This window comes from Vigna umbellata, chromosome 1, assembly GCF_029865625.1.
Source record: "Vigna umbellata cultivar VRB3 chromosome 1, Vumbellata_1.0, whole genome shotgun sequence".
Lineage (NCBI taxonomy): Eukaryota > Viridiplantae > Streptophyta > Magnoliopsida > Fabales > Fabaceae > Vigna > Vigna umbellata.
This window is the reverse complement of record NC_142165.1, coordinates 27,120,286-27,138,933: the sequence shown is the minus strand read 5'-3', so window position 1 is coordinate 27,138,933 and position 18,648 is coordinate 27,120,286. Positions and strand designations below refer to the sequence as shown.

At 41.6% G+C, this 18,648-nt stretch overlaps 2 protein-coding genes across 2 annotated transcripts; both read left to right on the top strand.

Moving 5' to 3' along the window:
* Positions 1 to 5,723: 5,723 nt before the first annotated feature.
* On the top strand, positions 5,724 to 7,656 carry LOC148205034 (uncharacterized). The gene is made up of 4 exons (XM_088099615.1): positions 5,724 to 5,840; positions 6,105 to 7,187; positions 7,290 to 7,574; positions 7,645 to 7,656. The coding sequence occupies exons 1-4, from the start codon at positions 5,724 to 5,726 to the stop codon at positions 7,654 to 7,656; spliced, it is 1,497 nt and encodes a 498-aa protein (XP_087955741.1).
* Positions 7,657 to 7,697: 41 nt separating this feature from the next.
* On the top strand, positions 7,698 to 11,259 carry LOC148205033 (uncharacterized). Its single transcript, XM_088099498.1, has 4 exons — positions 7,698 to 9,116; positions 9,531 to 9,887; positions 10,950 to 11,096; positions 11,221 to 11,259. The coding sequence occupies exons 1-4, from the start codon at positions 7,839 to 7,841 to the stop codon at positions 11,257 to 11,259; spliced, it is 1,821 nt and encodes a 606-aa protein (XP_087955624.1). The 5' UTR covers positions 7,698 to 7,838.
* The last annotated feature ends 7,389 nt before the right edge of the window (positions 11,260 to 18,648 follow it).

The window sequence follows — 18,648 nt, the reverse complement described above, 5'->3', positions numbered from 1 at the left end:
CTGTACCCCCAAGCCTCTGTTCATCTCCAATCATCAATACTGAAATTGAAATAAAAAACACAAAACACACAACAGAAAAATCATGTAACAGAAACAATGGAACAGTGTCTTCATCCTCATTGAACCATTCCATTCCCCACTGGAACCGCTCTCCCAACCACATCATCAATTTTCGTTTCCGACACCCTCCACCGAGAACTTCCTCGGTGTGTCACCCCCCACCTGCAGTCAACCAAATTCAGAAACAGAAACAAAAACAAAACCCATTCTTCTCTTCCCCTTTCATGGAACCCTTCAACGTTTATGTTCATCTCCAATCCCCAGCAAAATTGAATCCTCAAGCACCAAATACCACCTCTCCAAACACACGCATAAAGTTGAGCTTCTAACTGTTTTTTTTCACCATCTCCACGCCTTCGTCTTCTTCCTCACCAAACAACACTCACGCACATAACAACCCATCATACAATCAAGGAAATAAATGACAGAAAGAGGGAGATATCGGAGGGTGGCGCACGCCGGCAACGGTGGTAGGGGAGTCACAGCGGCACCGGCGCGAGTAGGGGCAAACCGCGGAGGCATCGGTGGCGGTTGGCTCTGCTCGTAGTGGTGAGGTTTCGTCGTAGAGCAGCAACGTTTCTTCCCTCTCGCGCGAAGAAGAGGAAGAGAGGCGAGAACCTGAAGTTGTGGCCGGCGGCGACGGGCATCGTTGGCGGCGGCGAGGGCGAGTCCAAACTCGCGCGCGACAAGCGGTGGAAGAGGGAGGGCTTTCACCTCGACCAGGGACGGTTCCGGTGACGAACGCCGTCACGGGCGACACCATGGACCGTGGCTGGCGGCTGCCGGTGGTGTGAAGGTTGAGTGGTGATCGTCGTGTGGCAGAGGTGAATGTCCACGGTTTCTGTTTGTTGAGAGGAGGAGGAAAGGGGACCTCTCGGACGCTGATGGCGAAATGGGGGAATTCAACCAAACCCCTAATGGGATTAGGGTTTCTGGATAGAGAGGCTTTGGGCCCAGCGGGACTGATTCTTCTTCATGTCGACGCGCATTTCTCATTCACACCCCCTCCTGTTTGGGTTGAAGCCCATTCCGTTTCTGCAAACCAAAGGAGCCTCAATTCCGTTCTGCAGACCCTGTTTTCTCACCCGCGCACCCCATACCATCCTCGGGCCAGTGCTGGGCTTGGCCCAAGTAAACAAAAATTCCTTTCTACTTCGCGCAACCCCTGTTCTCACTTCCACACCCCTTTTAGCTTGGGTTTAGGCCCAATTTTTTTTATATAAAAGAAAAATGGTTTGGGCACCCCATTTTCTCATTTAGACACTCCCATCTTTTATTTAAACACCATTATATATATATATATATATATATATATATATTTATTTTATTTTATTTCATCATTAAGCTTTCCATATTATCTTTATTTTTACCCTTTATTTCTATTTAGTAACTCCCCTACTTTATATTTTTCTATCATTATCTACTTTTAATTAATTAAAAATGAAATAAAAATATTTTGAAAGGGTTTGAGCACACGTGCGACCGCTCGCGTAGGCCTTGTGCTGAAAATCTTTTCTTTTTCTTATAAAATTATTATAAAAATATTTTAAAGGTTTAAGCGCACGTGTGACCGCTCGCGTCGTCCTTGTGCTAAAAACCTCTTCTTCTTTCTTATAAAAAATTATTACAAAAATATTTAAAGGTTTAAGCGCACGTGTGACCGCTCGCGTTGTCCTTGTGCTAAAAACCTTTTTCTTCTTTTCTTAAATAAAATTTCAAAAATACGTTTAAAGGTTGAACACTCGTGTGATCGTTCGCATCGTCCTAGTGTTCAATACTTTTCTCTCTTATTTACGTAATATTAAACGAGGGTATGAGTGCTCGTGCGATCGTCCGCATCAGCCTAGCACTCAATACTCTCAAGTTTTCCTAAATAAGTAAATAATGGTATGTGTGCTCGTGCGATCGTCCGCATCAGCCTAGCACTCAATACCCTTAAGTTTTCCTAAATAAGTAGATAACGGTATGAGTGCTCGTGTGATCGTTCGCATCGGCCTAGTGCTTAATATCGTTATCTCTCTTTTCAAAAATAATTAAAAATATTTAAATATCATTTTAAAGGCATGAGTACTCGTGCGACTGTTCGCGTCGGCCTAGTACTCATTACCTTCTTTTTCTCGAAAATATTAAAAACATGAAAATCTCCAAAAATTACAAACATCTGCTTTTCCAAACAACAAACAATCTTTTAGCTAGAACTACGTAACCCTGATTTCTCATTTTGAATGAGAATACGTAGGAGCAAGGTCAATCCTTGTCGGGCCCAAAAAACTAAAAAATATGTTTTGTTTATTTAGAATTTTATTTTAGGGGATAATTAAACATTTTGAAAAACCATATCATATTCGTGCATTTAGTTAAAGGTACTGCCTTAGGGCAGGCGTTGTGGGGTGCTAACACCTTCCCCACGCGTAACCGACTCCCGAACCCAATCTTTGGTTTTCGTGGACCGTGCTTTATCGTTTTGAGGTTTTTCCATAGTTTTCCATAATAAACTATGGTGGCGACTCCAAATCTCTTTTTAAAACCCGTTTCTTATTTGGATCGTCGTCCCGTCGCGATTCCGGTTGCGACAGATGGCGACTCCACTGGGGACCTTTAGAGAGTCGAGTCATTTAATTAGATGCGCGAATTTGGTGTGGTTTTGCTTATGTGTTTTTCTTTCCCTTTTCTCTATCTATGCTTGATATTTAGAATAATTGCAATAACTGTGGAATATTGAACACTACGGTAGACAATATGTTTATATCTGCCTGGGAATTTTTCTGGTTGTTTTGCAGGTAAGGGTTTGGGTGTGCATAATTTCCTCCCTTCACACACACACTTTTGGCATATCATAAGTGGGGCCCTATACCCGGGTCTGAGCGTAGCTTAGAATTAGAGGAGTTGTGTAGCGGTGTCACTCTGGGATGTACTTCCTGTTTGGCTATCGTGAGAACTCCAGCTAGAGTCTGTTCTCTTCATATGTGTTTTCACACCTAGTTGATTACTCGACTGTTGTGGAAATGCTATGAAGGGGGCCATAGCTCTAGTAACCTTTGACCTTTAGGTTCAGGGAACCATCCTTGTGAGATTGCATATACTTGACCTTGAACTCAAAGTAGTGAACCTTTGGTAGGGCACGATGGGAGGAATATATGCTTCTGTAACCCTCACGCTGTTCGTTTTTTTATGATATTACATTTCATACCATGCATGTGCTTTGTTTTGTCATGTTGTTTTATTATCATGCATCATATTCATACATCATTTAGTAACATGTTAATTTTAAGGGAAATCACAGGTACCTACTTGATTTCATACGAGATGGATGTTAACACAAGATCTGATGCCACACGGCACACCGACTCTTCCGATTTAAGAAAGAAGTATAGTCTAAGGACCCATGTTGGAAATTTGACCGGGCTGATAAACTTGGGCAAAAGGCTTAAGACTATAAGGAGAGAAACCTTTTAGAGAAGATATGGAAATTTGTTGAATTTAATGGAGGTTGAAGTACAAATACCCGCTATCACAGCCTTGGCACAATATTATGATTCTCCGCTTCGATGTTTCACATTTCAAGACTTTCAGTTGGCGCCAACCATAGAGGAGTTCGAGCATATCTTGGGTTTGCCATTGGAGGGCACCACTCCCTATCAACATTTAGAGCATCATGCCTCTATACCCACTATTGCTACCATCATGAAATTACATCCCAAGGAGCTTGAAGACAGGATGATGATGAGGAATCAAGTGCATGGGTTATCACAGGGATATCTAGAGCAGTATTTACATCATCTGGCTGATAAAGAGGATTGGGAAACTTTCATGGATGTATTAGCCCTCACCATATATGGCATTGTCTTGTTTCCCAAAATAGAAGAATTCGTGGATTACACTGCGATAGATGTCTTCGTGGCGAATAAAACCAGATCAGAAAATCCTGTAACAACAGTTCTTGCGGATGTTTATGGGACCTTGAGTTTTTGCCATGAGAGAAAGGGTAAGAAGATTCTATGTTGCTTACCGGCGTTGTATACATGGATGACAACGCGCGTGTTTAAGGAGATGGTCGACGTCAAGAGTCTATCGGAGAATTTGTCACACCAAGGGCTTAAAGGTAAAGGAGGAAACGATTGGGCCCGATTCCTTGCCGGCTTGAGCGAAAGAAGTATAAAATGGCGCCTTCCTTGGCTCGGAAATAAACTGGCTATACAACATTGCGGTAGTTTTCCTAATGTGCCTCTCATAGGTGCCCGGTACTGTATAAATTACAACCCTCTTTTGGTGCAAAGACAATTTGGGCATCCCATGAAAGGGGCACCTTCATCAGATTACCTTGCTACCCTATTCATTTATTACGAAGACGGGCATTTCATCGAATTGTTAAGAAAGGTTAAAAGCGCCTAGGAAAATGTTGTTCGAGTAGAGAAGGACTTGAGGGATGGAGTAGTGGATAGCAGTGTTAGTTATCACACCTGGATTCTGGAGAGAGTGAAAGTAGTCAAGCTGCCTTTCAAGCCAATCAAGGATTGAAGGACCATCCCAAGCTCCAGAAAGTGAAGAGGTGCAACAACTAAAAGCTGAGATGGAGAAATTGAAAATTAGGAATGCTAGGTTGGAAAACGAATTACAAAGGGCGCGTAATGATCTTATGGATATGAAAAATGATAATGAAGAAAAGTCGCGGGCTTATGAAAACCTTGTCAAAAGCCAGAAGGCTGAGAGGGATTACACATTTCGAGTGAAACAGGATCTAGCTGCCGCGAGTAAGGAATTATCCATGAGGGTAAATGAGAAGAAGGTGGCTTTAGAAGAGGGAAAGGAGTGGAAGCACCTCTACGAAGAAGCCAAAAGAGATAAACGAGAAGCCCTGAAGAGATTAAGAGAAGTGCAGATTCAGATAGAAAAAGCGGGGCATGAGATGAAAGAGATGGCCATGTCGTTTGAGGCGGATATGAATAGGGAGCGTTGGAAGCTAACAGAAGCAGAGGAAGAGCATCGAACTCTGATAAAACAAATGGAGGAATATATCAAGGAACAGGAGGAGCGATGGAGGTCGATAGAATTTGAAGAAAGGCATCAGGCCTTGATAAAGCGAATGGAAGAGCACATCGCCGAGCAAGAAATGGCTGTAAAGCACTGGAAGGAAAGATTCTCTCAGTTGGCTGCTTTGGCAAACGGGGCAATTGAAGACATCCCCAGGATGGTGTCGAATGCTGAAGCAAGCACTCATTTTTGTAACTCACCAGCGGAAATAGAATTGTTTATTAATCATTGTAAATGGTTGGTGGGAGAGATGAAATCTTTCATTGCCCGGGCGCGGGATTGATGTACATCAGAATCGTGTGTTTTGTTCCTTAGACGATGTAATGGATCAAATTTTCTTTAAATGAAAGATAGGGGATGTTTGGTATCGGCTTGTGTTAATTTTCCATCAGTATTGTCATTGTTATCCTGTGATTTCCATTTATCACTAGCATGCATCATGTTTTCTTTTTGCATTTTTCATCCTTATCTAATTTAATTTAATAAAAAAAATAATCAGCAGTACAAGTGAGAAAACAACGGCAAATTTTCCACGACATCCGTACAGGACCAGAGCTAACTCAAAGGTCATGGAGAATTGGGAGCAGTCACACGAATCTATTAAGGCCGATGTCAACCAGTTGAAGGATCAAATGGCCCAGATTTTGGCAGCTCTCGAAGCCCTAAAGACTACGGGAGGGACGACGCCTGCGCAAGTTGAGGGAAGTGCTCAATATTACCCTCCGGTGTTCAGTTCTGGGAGCCAGTCTGTTCCGTTCCCAATGTATGGATTACCTCCAGGTTACACCCCACCTGTGGGAGAATACACAGAAGGGGAGCAGACTTCATTCTCTTTCCCTACCACTGCCAACGTACCGCCAATCAGTATTCAGGGACCTGTTGTAATGTCCGCACCCATGGTAAATGAAGGAATGCATGCAAGCATGTCTGATGGAATACGAGTAACTCCGGTGCCGCCTGTGATTACCGGAGAGGGCTTTTCTACAGGGGCTGCGCCACATACTTTGTTTCAGGGGGTAACTAGTAATGTCGATGGGGCAAAGGATAAACTTGAGAGCCTAGAGGCAAGATTGAGGGTTGTGGAGGGGTATGAAAGTTATGGATTTGGGGATGTTTCTAGATTGAGCTTGGTTCCTGGCGTCAAAATTCCACATAAGTTCAAGGCGCCAGATTTTGAGAAGTATAAGGGAAATACATGCCCAAAGAGCCATCTAACCATGTTTTGCAGAAAGATGGCTGCATATGCTTACGATGAGCAGCTGCTCATTCATGTTTTTCAAGATAGTTTGGCTGGAGTGGCATTAAATTGGTATACCCATTTGGAGCCGGCTCGAATTCGTTGTTGGGCGGACTTGGCTGATGCTTTTGTGAAGCAGTATATATACAATACACATGTTACGCCAGATCGTTTACAGCTGCAAAACATGTCGAAGAAAGACAACGAAAGTTTTAAGGAGTATGCTCAGCGGTGGAGGGAATTGGCTGCACAAGTTGAGCCGCCTTTGTATGATAAAGAAATGGTGGCAATGTTTGTAAATACGCTCCAACCACCATTTTATGAACATATGGTGGGAAATGTATCTTCAAATTTTGCCGATATCATCGTGATAGGCGAGCGAATAGAGATTGGGTTGAAAAATGGGAAGATTGCATATGGCTCGTCGGCGGGTGCAAACTCCAAAAAACCCAATTTCAACTCAGGGAAAAGAAAGGAGGGAGATGTGCATGCAACATCTGCAACCCCCGTGTGGAGAGGTCAAGCTCCCACCCATAACTATCGACCATACTGGGGTCAACATCCACATGCAGCTAATGCGTCATTTGGTCATCAAATTAGACCTCAACAACAACCAGGGTACTATCAACCACAATACGTTCCGATGAATAATTGGAGGGGTGAGGCAAATGTAGGTTCCAATATGAATGTGGGTCCCAATACTTATCCAAGAAGGAACCAGGAAAGAAATTATGTTAACTTTACTCCAATTCCTACAACTTATACGGAATTATTACCTCAGCTTATCAAACAAGGTCTAGTTGTCGTTTGTCCCCTGAAGCCTTTGCAGCCTCCGTACCCAAGAGGTTATGATGCAGATGCAAAGTGTAGTTATCATGGAGGGGCCGCTGGTCATTCCACTGAGAGGTGTCTGGCTTTCAAGCATAAAGTGCAGACTCTAATTGATTCTGGGTGGTTAAAGTTCCAAGAGGATAAGCCTAATGTCGAGGCCAATCCTTTATCAGGGCATGGAAGTGCTTCAACGAATGCTGTCGAAGTGAAAGAACATGAGCTGGTGAGAAATGTGAAAGAAGTCAAGAGCTCTAGGAGGTTTATTTTGGAGGCATTGCTAAAAGTGGGTATCTTGAAGGGTGATTATGATGAGAGTATGGCATGCGTGCTCCACCCAGAGGCTGAACACTCTATTGAGGAGTGTGTTGAATTTGAAGAAATTCTGCAAGACCTGCTAGATCGTGGTCTGATGCAGGTATGCTACAAGAGGGATGAGGGTGATGTATTTGCACAAACTGGTGATGAATTCGGTATGATTGTACCAGAACCATTGGTGATTCATTTCACTAAGACTACCTCTATCCCACCAGCTCAAGGAAGGTCGCCAGTTGTTATCCGTGTACCAGCTCCTTTTCCTTACAAGAACGAAAAAGCCGTCCCATGGAGATATGGGACGCATGCGTCAGGCGAAACGCAAAGCGTTGACCCTGTCGTCAAAAACATATCAGGAATAGGGGGAATGACTAGGAGTGGTCGAATTTTCACATCACCAGAGTTGGCTCGAGAAAGGGTTAATGATAAGGAAGCAACGATGGCTGCAAAGGCAAAAGAATTCTTAAAGGGGAAGGATGCACAGACAGAGGAAATCCCCGACAAGGAAGAGAGGAGAGAAGTTTCTGAAGAGGAGGCTTGCGAATTTTTAAAATTCATACAACAAAGTGAATATAAGGTGGTGGAACAGTTAAATCGTATGCCTGCTCGTATATCCTTGTTAGACTTGCTCATGCATTCGGCATCACACAGAAAGTTGCTAATGAAGATACTCAGTGAGGCTCACGTGGAGCAAGGTATTTCGTTGAATAAATTCGAAGGTATTGTTGGCAATATTGTTGCTAATAATTATCTCACTTTTACGGATGATGAGATACCAGCTGAGGGAAGAGGGCATAACAAGGCTCTTCACGTCTCTGTGAAATGCCTGGATCATGTTATTGCGCGTGTTTTAGTGGACAATGGGTCCTCCTTGAATGTCATGCCGAAAGCAACTCTGGAAAAGCTACCTTGCGAAGGAATGCATATGAGGCCAAGTTCAATGATTGTGAGGGCGTTTGATGGCAGTAAAAGAGAAGTGATGGGAGAAGTGGATTTACCAATGCAAGTTGGCCCATGCGTTTTTCAAATAACATTCCAGGTTATGGATATCCTGCCAGCTTATAGTTGTCTGTTGGGGCGCCCATGGATTCATTCGGCGGGAGTTGTGCCTTCTACACTACACCAGAAGTTGAAGTATGTGATAGGAGATAAGCTGGTGATAGTATCAGGAGAAGAGGATCTTCTTGTGAGTGGACCATCATCCACGCGCTACATCGAGGCGGCTGAAGAAGCTCTCGAGACAGCCTTCCAATCGTTGGAAATTGTGGGAAATGCTTGTGTGGAACCGTTTCCAGTAAATCCTCGCCTATCATGTGCTTCTATTATGATGGCTAAGATTATGATAAAAGAGGGCTATATATATGGGGAAGGTTTGGGCAAATATCGGCAGGGGCAAGCATTCCCTCTAGAAATCGTTGAAAATAAGAACAGATATGGCTTGGGGTACAAACCTACCAAGGAAGACAGGAAAAGGGTGATTGAAGAAAGAAAAGAGCGCAGTCTGGCCCGTGCAGAAAGACGAGGGCCCAGAGAGAGCAAAATTCACATTGTTGACATCAAGGAAAGTTTCCGCAGTGCTGGATGGATCAACACTGACCAGATAGCAGCGGTGGAGGATGAAGAAAGGTCTCAAAGTTTGATCTTTGTGTGGGCTTGCTCCCCTGATACTCAACTCAACAATTGGGAAATACTGGATTTACCTGTGATGCTTAATGTGAACAAAATGTAATAGTTTTAATTAAGCTTATAGTTTCGATTGGGGCTTTAGAACTGAGGTTTTGCGGATTGATTCTTTTTTACTTTTCACTCAGCGTGATAATAAAGTTGCATTTCATCATCATTTGGCATTGTTCTTTGTTTATCTTATTTATTTATACTTTTTCATAAATTTAAATGATGCAGATGTGACAATGATTGTTTTGAAAATAACGATATCAATGTTCCTAATTTTGAGCACCCTATCAATAATACGGAAGATGATTTCGAAGATGATGTGGAACCCTCTCCAGAATTGTTGAGATTAGTGGAACAAGAATCTAAGGAGATAAAACCCCATCAGGAGGAGATTGAAATACTCAACTTGGGAGAGAAGGATGAGATAAAGGAGGTGAAAATCGGTACTAGTATGAAAACGGAAGTGAGGGAAAGTTTGCGTGTCTTGTTGAAGGAGTTTAAAGATGTGTTCGCGTGGTCTTACAATGACATGCCGGGTCTGGATACCGATATTGTGCAGCATAAGCTCCCACTCAAACCAGAATGCCCTCCAGTCAAGCAAAAACTAAGAAGAATGAAGACGGAAATGTCACTAAAAATTAAGGAAGAGGTCCAAAAGCAATTTGACGCAGGATTTTTGGCTGTGGCAAGATACCCACAATGGGTAGCGAATGTGGTACCAGTGCCTAAGAAGGATGGGAAAGTTCGGATGTGTGTTGACTATCGTGATTTGAATCGTGCAAGTCCGAAGGATAATTTCCCGTTACCACACATTGATACTCTGGTTGATAATACGGCCAAATTTTCGTTATTTTCATTCATGGATGGATTCTCGGGATATAATCAAATTAAAATGGCACCGGAAGATATGGAGAAGACGACCTTTATCACGTTGTGGGGAACATTCTGTTATAAGGTGATGTCTTTCGGACTCAAGAATGCTGGGGCAACATACCAAAGGGCAATGGTGACACTTTTTCATGATATGATGCATAAGGAAATTGAAGTTTATGTGGATGACATGATTGCAAAGTCTGAATCAGAAGAGGAGCATATTTTCAATCTAAGGAAATTATTTGAGAGGCTGAGAAAGTACAAACTCAGATTAAATCCTGCCAAATGCACGTTTGGAGTAAATTCTGGAAAATTGTTGGGCTTCATTGTCAGTCAAAGAGGGATAGAAGTTGATCCGGACAAAGTAAGAGCGATAACGGAAATGCCTGCGCCCAGAACAGAAAAGGAGGTTCGAGGTTTTTTGGGAAGATTGAACTACATTGCTAGGTTCATCTCCCAATTAACTGCTACTTGTGAACCAATGTTCAAGCTACTACGGAAAAATTAGGCCGTAGTCCGGAATGAAGATTGTCAAGTTGCTTTTGAAAAGGTCAAACAATACCTGCAAGACCCTCTTGTATTGCGTCCACCTATGCCAGGAAGACCGCTCATTTTGTATTTGACCGTATTGGATAATTCAATGGGTTGTGTATTGGGTCAGCATGATGAAGACGGGAAAAGAGAGCATGCTATATATTACTTGAGCAAAAGATTCACAGATTGCGAACAACGATATTCGTCGTTAGAGCGAACTTGTTGTGCACTGGCGTGGGCTACTCATCGTCTAAGGCAATACATGTTGAGCCACTCTACTTGGTTGATATCCAAGATGGATCCTATCAAGTATATTTTCGAAAAGCCTGCTCTCACTGGAAGGATAGCTCGATGGCAGATGCTATTGTCAGAGTACGACATTGTATATGTTACTCAGAAATCTATCAAGGGTAGCGCTTTAGCGGAATATTCAGCCCATCAACCCATTAGTGATTATCAGCCAATGCAACCTGAATTTCCTGATGAAGATATCATGGTTTTATTTGCTGAGAACAAAGAGGACAAAGATGAAAAAGCCTGGACGGTATTATTCGATGGGGCCTCGAATGTAATGGGGCATGGAATAGGGGCAGTGCTTATCTCTCCTAAGAATCAATACATTCCAATGACGGCAAGGTTGTGTTTTAATTGCACGAATAATATCGCAGAATATGAAGCCTGTGCCATGGGAATTCGAGCAGCTATAGAGTCTAAAGCAAAAATTCTGGATGTATATGGAGATTCAGCTTTGGTCATCCATCAATTGAAGGGAGAATGGGAGACTAGGGATACTAAATTAATTCCATACCAAGCTTATATCAGGGGATTAATTGAGTATTTCGATTCCATCACGTTTAATCATATACCGAGAGAAGATAATCAATTAGCAGACGCATTGGCTACCTTGTCATCGATGTTTGAAGTTGATCAAGATGCAGAATTGCCAATGATTGAAATGAAGAGTCATGCAAAGCCAGCGTATTGTCATTTCATCGAAGAGGAGGTAGATGGTAAACCTTGGTACTTTGATATCAAGCATTATCTTAGGACCCGAGAATATCCAGAGAAGGCATCAGAAAACGACAAAAGGGCGTTAAGGAGGTTGGTTGGCAGTTTCATTTTGAGTGGGGATATTCTATATAAGAGGAATCATGACATGGTTCTCCTTAGATGCGTAGATGCAAAAGAAGCCGAGCTGATACTAAAAGAAGTACACGAGGGTACATTTGGCACGCACATGAATGGGCACTCAATGGCCAGGAAGATACTGAGAGCGGGGTATTTTTGGTTGACTATGGATAATGATTACTGTACACATGTGAGAAAGTGTGAGAAATGCCAGGTATACGCAAGTAATATCAATGTTCCACCCACGACCTTGAACGTGTTGTCTGCACCATGGCCCTTTTCGATGTGGGGAATAGATGTCATCGGAGCTATAGAGCCAAGGGCGTCAAATGGACACCGTTTCATATTAGTCGCAATCGACTACTTCACCAAGTGGGTTGAGGCCGCTTCTTATGCTAATGTGACTAGAAAGGTGGTGACCAAGTTCATAAAAAGGGAGTTGATTTGCAGATACGGACTCCCTAACAGGATCATCACTGATAATGCCACTAACTTGAACAACCAGATGATGACAGAGTTATGTGTGGAGTTCAAAATTCATCATCTTAATTCTTCTCCTTATCGTCCAAAGATGAATGGGGCAGTAGAGGCTGCTAACAAAAATATCAAGAAGATTGTGCAGAAGATGGTGGTCACATATAAGGATTGGCATGAAATGCTTCCTTTTGCTTTACATGGTTATCGCACTTCGGTACGAACATCGACTGGGGCAACACCTTTCTCGCTTGTATATGGAATGGAGGCAGTACTTCCGTTTGAAGTGGAAATTCCGTCCTTACGAGTTTTAATGGAAACCCAATTAGAAGAGGCGGAGTGGGTTCAAGCTCGTTTCGACCAGCTCAATCTCATCGATGAAAAGAGACTAACAGTAGTATGCCATGGACAATTGTATCAAAGAAGAATGAAGAAGGCATTTGACAAAAAGGTACAGCCAAGAGAATTTCATGAAGGTGAGCTGGTGTTGAAGAAGATCCTACCTATACAAAAAGATCATAGAGGCAAATGGACTCCAAATTATGAAGGGCCATTTGTAGTGAAGAAAGCATTTTCTGGTGGGGCACTAATTCTCACAAGAATGGACGGAGAGGAGTTACCATTGCCAGTTAATTCTGATGCAGTAAAAAAGTTTTACGCATGATGATTCCGTGATAGTGGTTGCTATTAAGGGGATGTTGATATTATCGTTAAAGATTATTGTACTCTGTGTTTTTTTTTAATAAATGAAGTTCGCGTAGTTCATTCATATTTTGGTTGTTTGCATTCCATCTGAAATATTGCATGTCACGCTGAGCTGTTAAGTGGTCAAAGGAAAATGAAAATGAAAATAAATAAGCGCTTGTTGATAAAAGCATCACAGGTATATCAGGTTGGTGAGCTCGGTCCTGGAGGATGTCGAAAAAGGAAAACGAAAAAAAAGAAGGTCACATGTTGAGTTTGTTGTTAATAAAGTTGTCAAGGACATAGTATTTTCGAAAAAGGAGTTTTGAAAAAATATCCTTGGTGAGCCTTTTCCTGATTCAAGGTTTTGGGTGTAACCGGTGTTCTTTTCTTAATAAAGCATTTGCATTCACATTACTTGAACCCTAACTTTTTCGTTTCCCACAAGACGAAGGATTTCGCCATATGCCTAATATTGGGGCAGTTTTCATCATGTTACATACCACCGATAATCCATTGATTAGGGAAAAAAAAAAGAAAGAAAAGAAATATTTAAAAAAAAAAGAAACAAAAAAAAAAGGAAAAATGAAGTTGATGTGTCAAGCACTACATAGTTTAGTTTCAGGGTTAAATTCAAGAGAAAGTCAGACAAACAAGATTCGGAGTGACGTGTGGCCGTTTTTCGTTATCCAATCGTCAAAAAACAATTCATCCAATTGCACCCCTTTTGAGCCAAAATGCATAATTGTTTTCATCACCCTAGACAAGAATCATTAACAGGTCGACGTCAATTTAAAAGGGTACATCATAAGCATCCAAAGATGAGAAAAAATGAATGAAAAGGAAAGTATCATAAAGGATCACAACAGGGGCAACAAAAAGAATGATCCAAAAGGAAAGAAAAAAGAAAAAAAAACAACAATAAAGGATGCCTGAAGTTCAAATCTCTAAAGACAATTGACTGGGCACCTTGCAAATGATTCTTGTTTAAAAACTTTAACCGTCAAACACTTATTTGGGCCTTCATTATCCTTTCTTTCAAAACCTTTTGACCTTTGACCACGGTACAAGCTAATAAAAGTCCACGCTGACTGAAAACTGTTTGTCCTAATCTTTCTCACGAATTTAACTTGGAAACAGAATGATGTGGTGAACGACGCATTCAGTTTTTTTTTAAAAAAAAGGGGGTCTCCCTGTCAATCGAAGATCATCCAATTTGGGGGAAATCCTTCATACACAAATCTTTTCACTTTTCCAAAGCATACTTATTGTGCAAAATTGAGGCAATATGGGAGCCCAACATGTTAATAGCACTTTCCCCCAAATAAGGGACACGCATACGTTAATATTTGCTCACAGAAAATCATTATTCATATGCTTTTCATAAACATACTTCCACATCCTACAGGGTTCAAGTTAATTTGGATTGCAAAAAGCGATAAAAAGAATTTTAACTCAGGGTTACGCTTTCTTCCTGCTCATCAAAGGGTTTTATACATATCAACGTTGTTTTTAAGGAATGCGTTTTGAACGTACATCGTGTTTGATGACAATATTAACAATGGATTCCAAGCATGGAACTTTCAAAAAAAAAAAAAAAAAAAAATTGATGATGATGAGAAGCGAGAGTAAAAGAAAAGAACAAAATGAAAGTCTCATGTGTCTATGCATTCATGCACCATCATGACATAACATCATCTCAGAGGAAGAGAGGAGAATTGTTTGCAAAATCTTCATGTTTAACTCGGCATTTATCAACTTTTCAAAGCTACAAATCATGTTTTAATTTTCTGTTATCGGCCCTCTGCATGGCAATGGTCGGATTTAAATTTCTGTTCTGTGAGTTTGGCCCTCTGCGAGGCAATGGTCAAATCCAGGTTTTAGTTTTCTGTTATCGGCCCTCTGCATGGCAATGGTCGGATTTAAATTTCTGTTCTGTGAGTTTGGCCCTCTGCGAGGTAATGGTCAAATCCAGGTTTTAATTTTCTGTTATCGGCCCTCTGCATGGCAATGGTCGGATTTAAATTTCTGTTCTGTGAGTTTGGCCCTCTGCGAGGCAATGGTCAAATCCAGGTTTTAGTTTTCTGTTATCGGCCCTCTGCATGGCAATGGTCGGATTTAAATTTTTGTTCTGTGAGTTTGGCCCTCTGCGAGGCAATGGTCAAATCCAGGTTTTAGTTTTCTGTTATCGGCCCTCTGCATGGCAATGGTCGGATTTAAATTTCTGTTCTGTGAGTTTGGCCCTCTGCGAGGCAATGGTCAAATCCAGGTTTTAATTTTCTGTTATCGGCCCTCTGCATGGAAATGGTCGAATTTAAATTTATGTTCTGCGAGTTTGGCCCTCTGCGAGGCAATGGTCAAATCCAGGTTTTAGTTTTTGTTACTGATACTTTACTTGACATTGGTCGTTTGGCATCGTGACTTGAATCATTTTGTTCGTTTTCTTTCATGATTGAAACCCGCACAAAATTAGTGTTTTTATCTTTACTTAGCTTTACTTAAATAATACGAAAAGATTAAATTTTCATATTATTTAGTAATATCTAAGTAAAGAGGGGCAGCTGTCAACACTCAATTTTGTCCGGGTTGAAAAAATGTGTTTTTATTGGTTTTTTTTTATTATTATTTTACCCTTTTGTTTTATTCTATTTTTATGTATTTAGATTTTTGCTTTTAATTCAATTTCTATTTTTCTTATCTTCAATTTGTTTTAATAGAGTTAATTAATCAAAATAATTAAATAATTGAAAAATAAAATTAAAATTAAAAAATAAAGTAAAAAAAAATAATACAATACAATAAAAAAAAAATTGAAATAAGAAAATAGAAAAAAAAACGTGGGGAGATGATGTATGGGATGCATGTCTGGAGTGGGGGGGACAAGAGGAGAATTTTTTTCCAAGATTTTTGGAAGAAAAAAGAGGGAGGAGGATTTTGGTGGAGAGGGGACAGAGAAAACAGAGGGAAGGTGGTTATGATTCGGTTTTTGGAGGAAGAGAAAAGAGATTTTGGACACAGCTCCGTGCCTTCATCTTGGATCATCCATTGCTGAGGAGTTTTTTCACCATTTTTGGCATCTGAAAGAGAGACACAGGTCAGCCACTCAAGGGAGAAGAGTACTCATTGGAAGCACGAGATTGACCATAGCGGGTGGATCTTCGAAAGGTAAGTAATGTTGCTTAGAGAGTTGTTTGTTTGCCCTTACATATATCTCTCTTGAAATTGCTATTTGCGTATGGTTTGAATACCTTCCACTGTACATGTTCATTGTTGCATCACCCTCCCCACGTCCACTTCTATGGTCTTATTTTTCTATTTCAAGCAAGCTCAAAACGAGGTAGGTTCCATAAGCTGTGCCCCCAAGCCTCTGTTCATCTCCAATCATCAATACTGAAATTGAAATAAAAAACACAAAACACACAACAGAAAAATCATGTAACAGAAACAATGGAACAGTGTCTTCATCCTCATTGAACCATTCCATTCCCCACTGGAACCGCTCTCCCAACCACATCATCAATTTTCGTTTCCGACACCCTCCACCGAGAACTTCCTCGGTGTGTCACCCCCCCACCTGCAGTCAACCAAATTCAGAAACAGAAACAAAAACAAAACCCATTCTTCTCTTCCCCTTTCATGGAACCCTTCAACGTTTATGTTCATCTCCAATCCCCAGCAAAATTGAATCCTCAAGCACCAAATACCACCTCTCCAAACACACGCATAAAGTCGAGCTTCTAACTGTTTTTTTTCACCATCTCCACGCCTTCGTCTTCTTCCTCACCAAACAACACTCACGCACATAACAACCCATCATACAATCAAGGAAATAAATGACAGAAAGAGGGAGATATCGGAGGGTGGCGCACGCCGGCAACGGTGGTAGGGGAGTCACAGCGGCACAGGCGCGAGTAGGGGCAAACCGCGGAGGCATCGGTGGCGGTTGGCTCTGCTCGTAGTGGTGAGGTTTCGTCGTAGAGCAGCAACGTTTCTTCCCTCTCGCGCGAAGAAGAGGAAGAGAGGCGAGAACCTGAAGTTGTGGCCGGCGGCGACGGGCATCGTTGGCGGCGGCGAGGGCGAGTCCAAACTCGCGCGCGACAAGCGGTGGAAGAGGGAGGGCTTTCACCTCGACCAGGGACGGTTCCGGTGACGAACGCCGTCACGGGCGACACCATGGACCGTGGCTGGCGGCTGCCGGTGGTGTGAAGAGTGAGTGGTGATCGTCGTGTGGCAGAGGTGAATGTCCACGGTTTCTGTTTGTTGAGAGGAGGAGGAAAGGGGACCTCTCGGACGCTGATGGCGAAATGGGGGAATTCAACCAAACCCCTAATGGGATTAGGGTTTCTGGATAGAGAGGCTTTGGGCCCAGCAGGACTGATTCTTCTTCATGTCGACGCGCATTTCTCATTCACACCCCCTCCTGTTTGGGTTGAAGCCCATTCCGTTTCTGCAAACCAAAGGAGCCTCAATTCCGTTCTGCAGACCCTGTTTTCTCACCCGCGCACCCCATACCATCCTCGGGCCAGTGCTGAGCTTGGCCCAAGTAAACAAAAATTCCTTTCTACTTCGCGCAACCCCTGTTCTCACTTCCACACCCCTTTTAGCTTGGGTTTAGGCCCAATTTTTTTTATATAAAAGAAAAATGGTTTGGGCACCCCATTTTCTCATTTAGACACTCCCATCTTTTATTTAAACACCATTATATATATATATATATTTTTTATTTTATTTTATTTCATCATTAAGCTTTCCATATTATCTTTATTTTTACCCTTTATTTCTATTTAGTAACTCCCCTACTTTATATTTTTCTATCATTATCTACTTTTAATTAATTAAAAATGAAATAAAAATATTTTGAAAGGGTTTGAGCACACGTGCGACCGCTCGCGTAGGCCTTGTGCTGAAAATCTTTTCTTTTTCTTATAAAATTATTATAAAAATATTTTAAAGGTTTAAGCGCACGTGTGACCGCTCGCGTCGTCCTTGTGCTAAAAACCTCTTCTTCTTTCTTATAAAAAATTATTACAAAAATATTTAAAGGTTTAAGCGCACGTGTGACCGCTCGCGTCGTCCTTATGCTAAAAACCTTTTTCTTCTTTTCTTAAATAAAATTTCAAAAATACGTTTAAAGGTTGAACACTCGTGTGATCGTTCGCATCGTCCTAGTGTTCAATACTTTTCTCTCTTATTTACGTAATATTAAACGAGGGTATGAGTGCTCGTGCGATCGTCCGCATCAGCCTAGCACTCAATACTCTCAAGTTTTCCTAAATAAGTAAATAATGGTATGTGTGCTCGTGCGATCGTCCGCATCAGCCTAGCACTCAATACCCTTAAGTTTTCCTAAATAAGTAGATAACGGTATGAGTGCTCGTGTGATCGTTCGCATCGGCCTAGTGCTTAATATCGTTATCTCTCTTTTCAAAAATAATTAAAAATATTTAAATATCATTTTAAAGGCATGAGTACTCGTGCGACCGTTCGCGTCGGCCTAGTACTCATTACCTTCTTTTTCTCGAAAATATTAAAAACATGAAAATCTCCAAAAATTACAAACATCTGCTTTTCCAAACAACAAACAATCTTTTAGCTAGAACTACGTAACCCTGATTTCTCATTTTGAATGAGAATACGTAGGAGCAAGGTCAATCCTTGTCGGGCCCAAAAAACTAAAAAATATGTTTTGTTTATTTAGAATTTTATTTTAGGGGATAATTAAACATTTTGAAAAACCATATCATATTCGTGCATTTAGTTAAAGGTACTGCCTTAGGGCAGGCGTTGTGGGGTGCTAACACCTTCCCCAC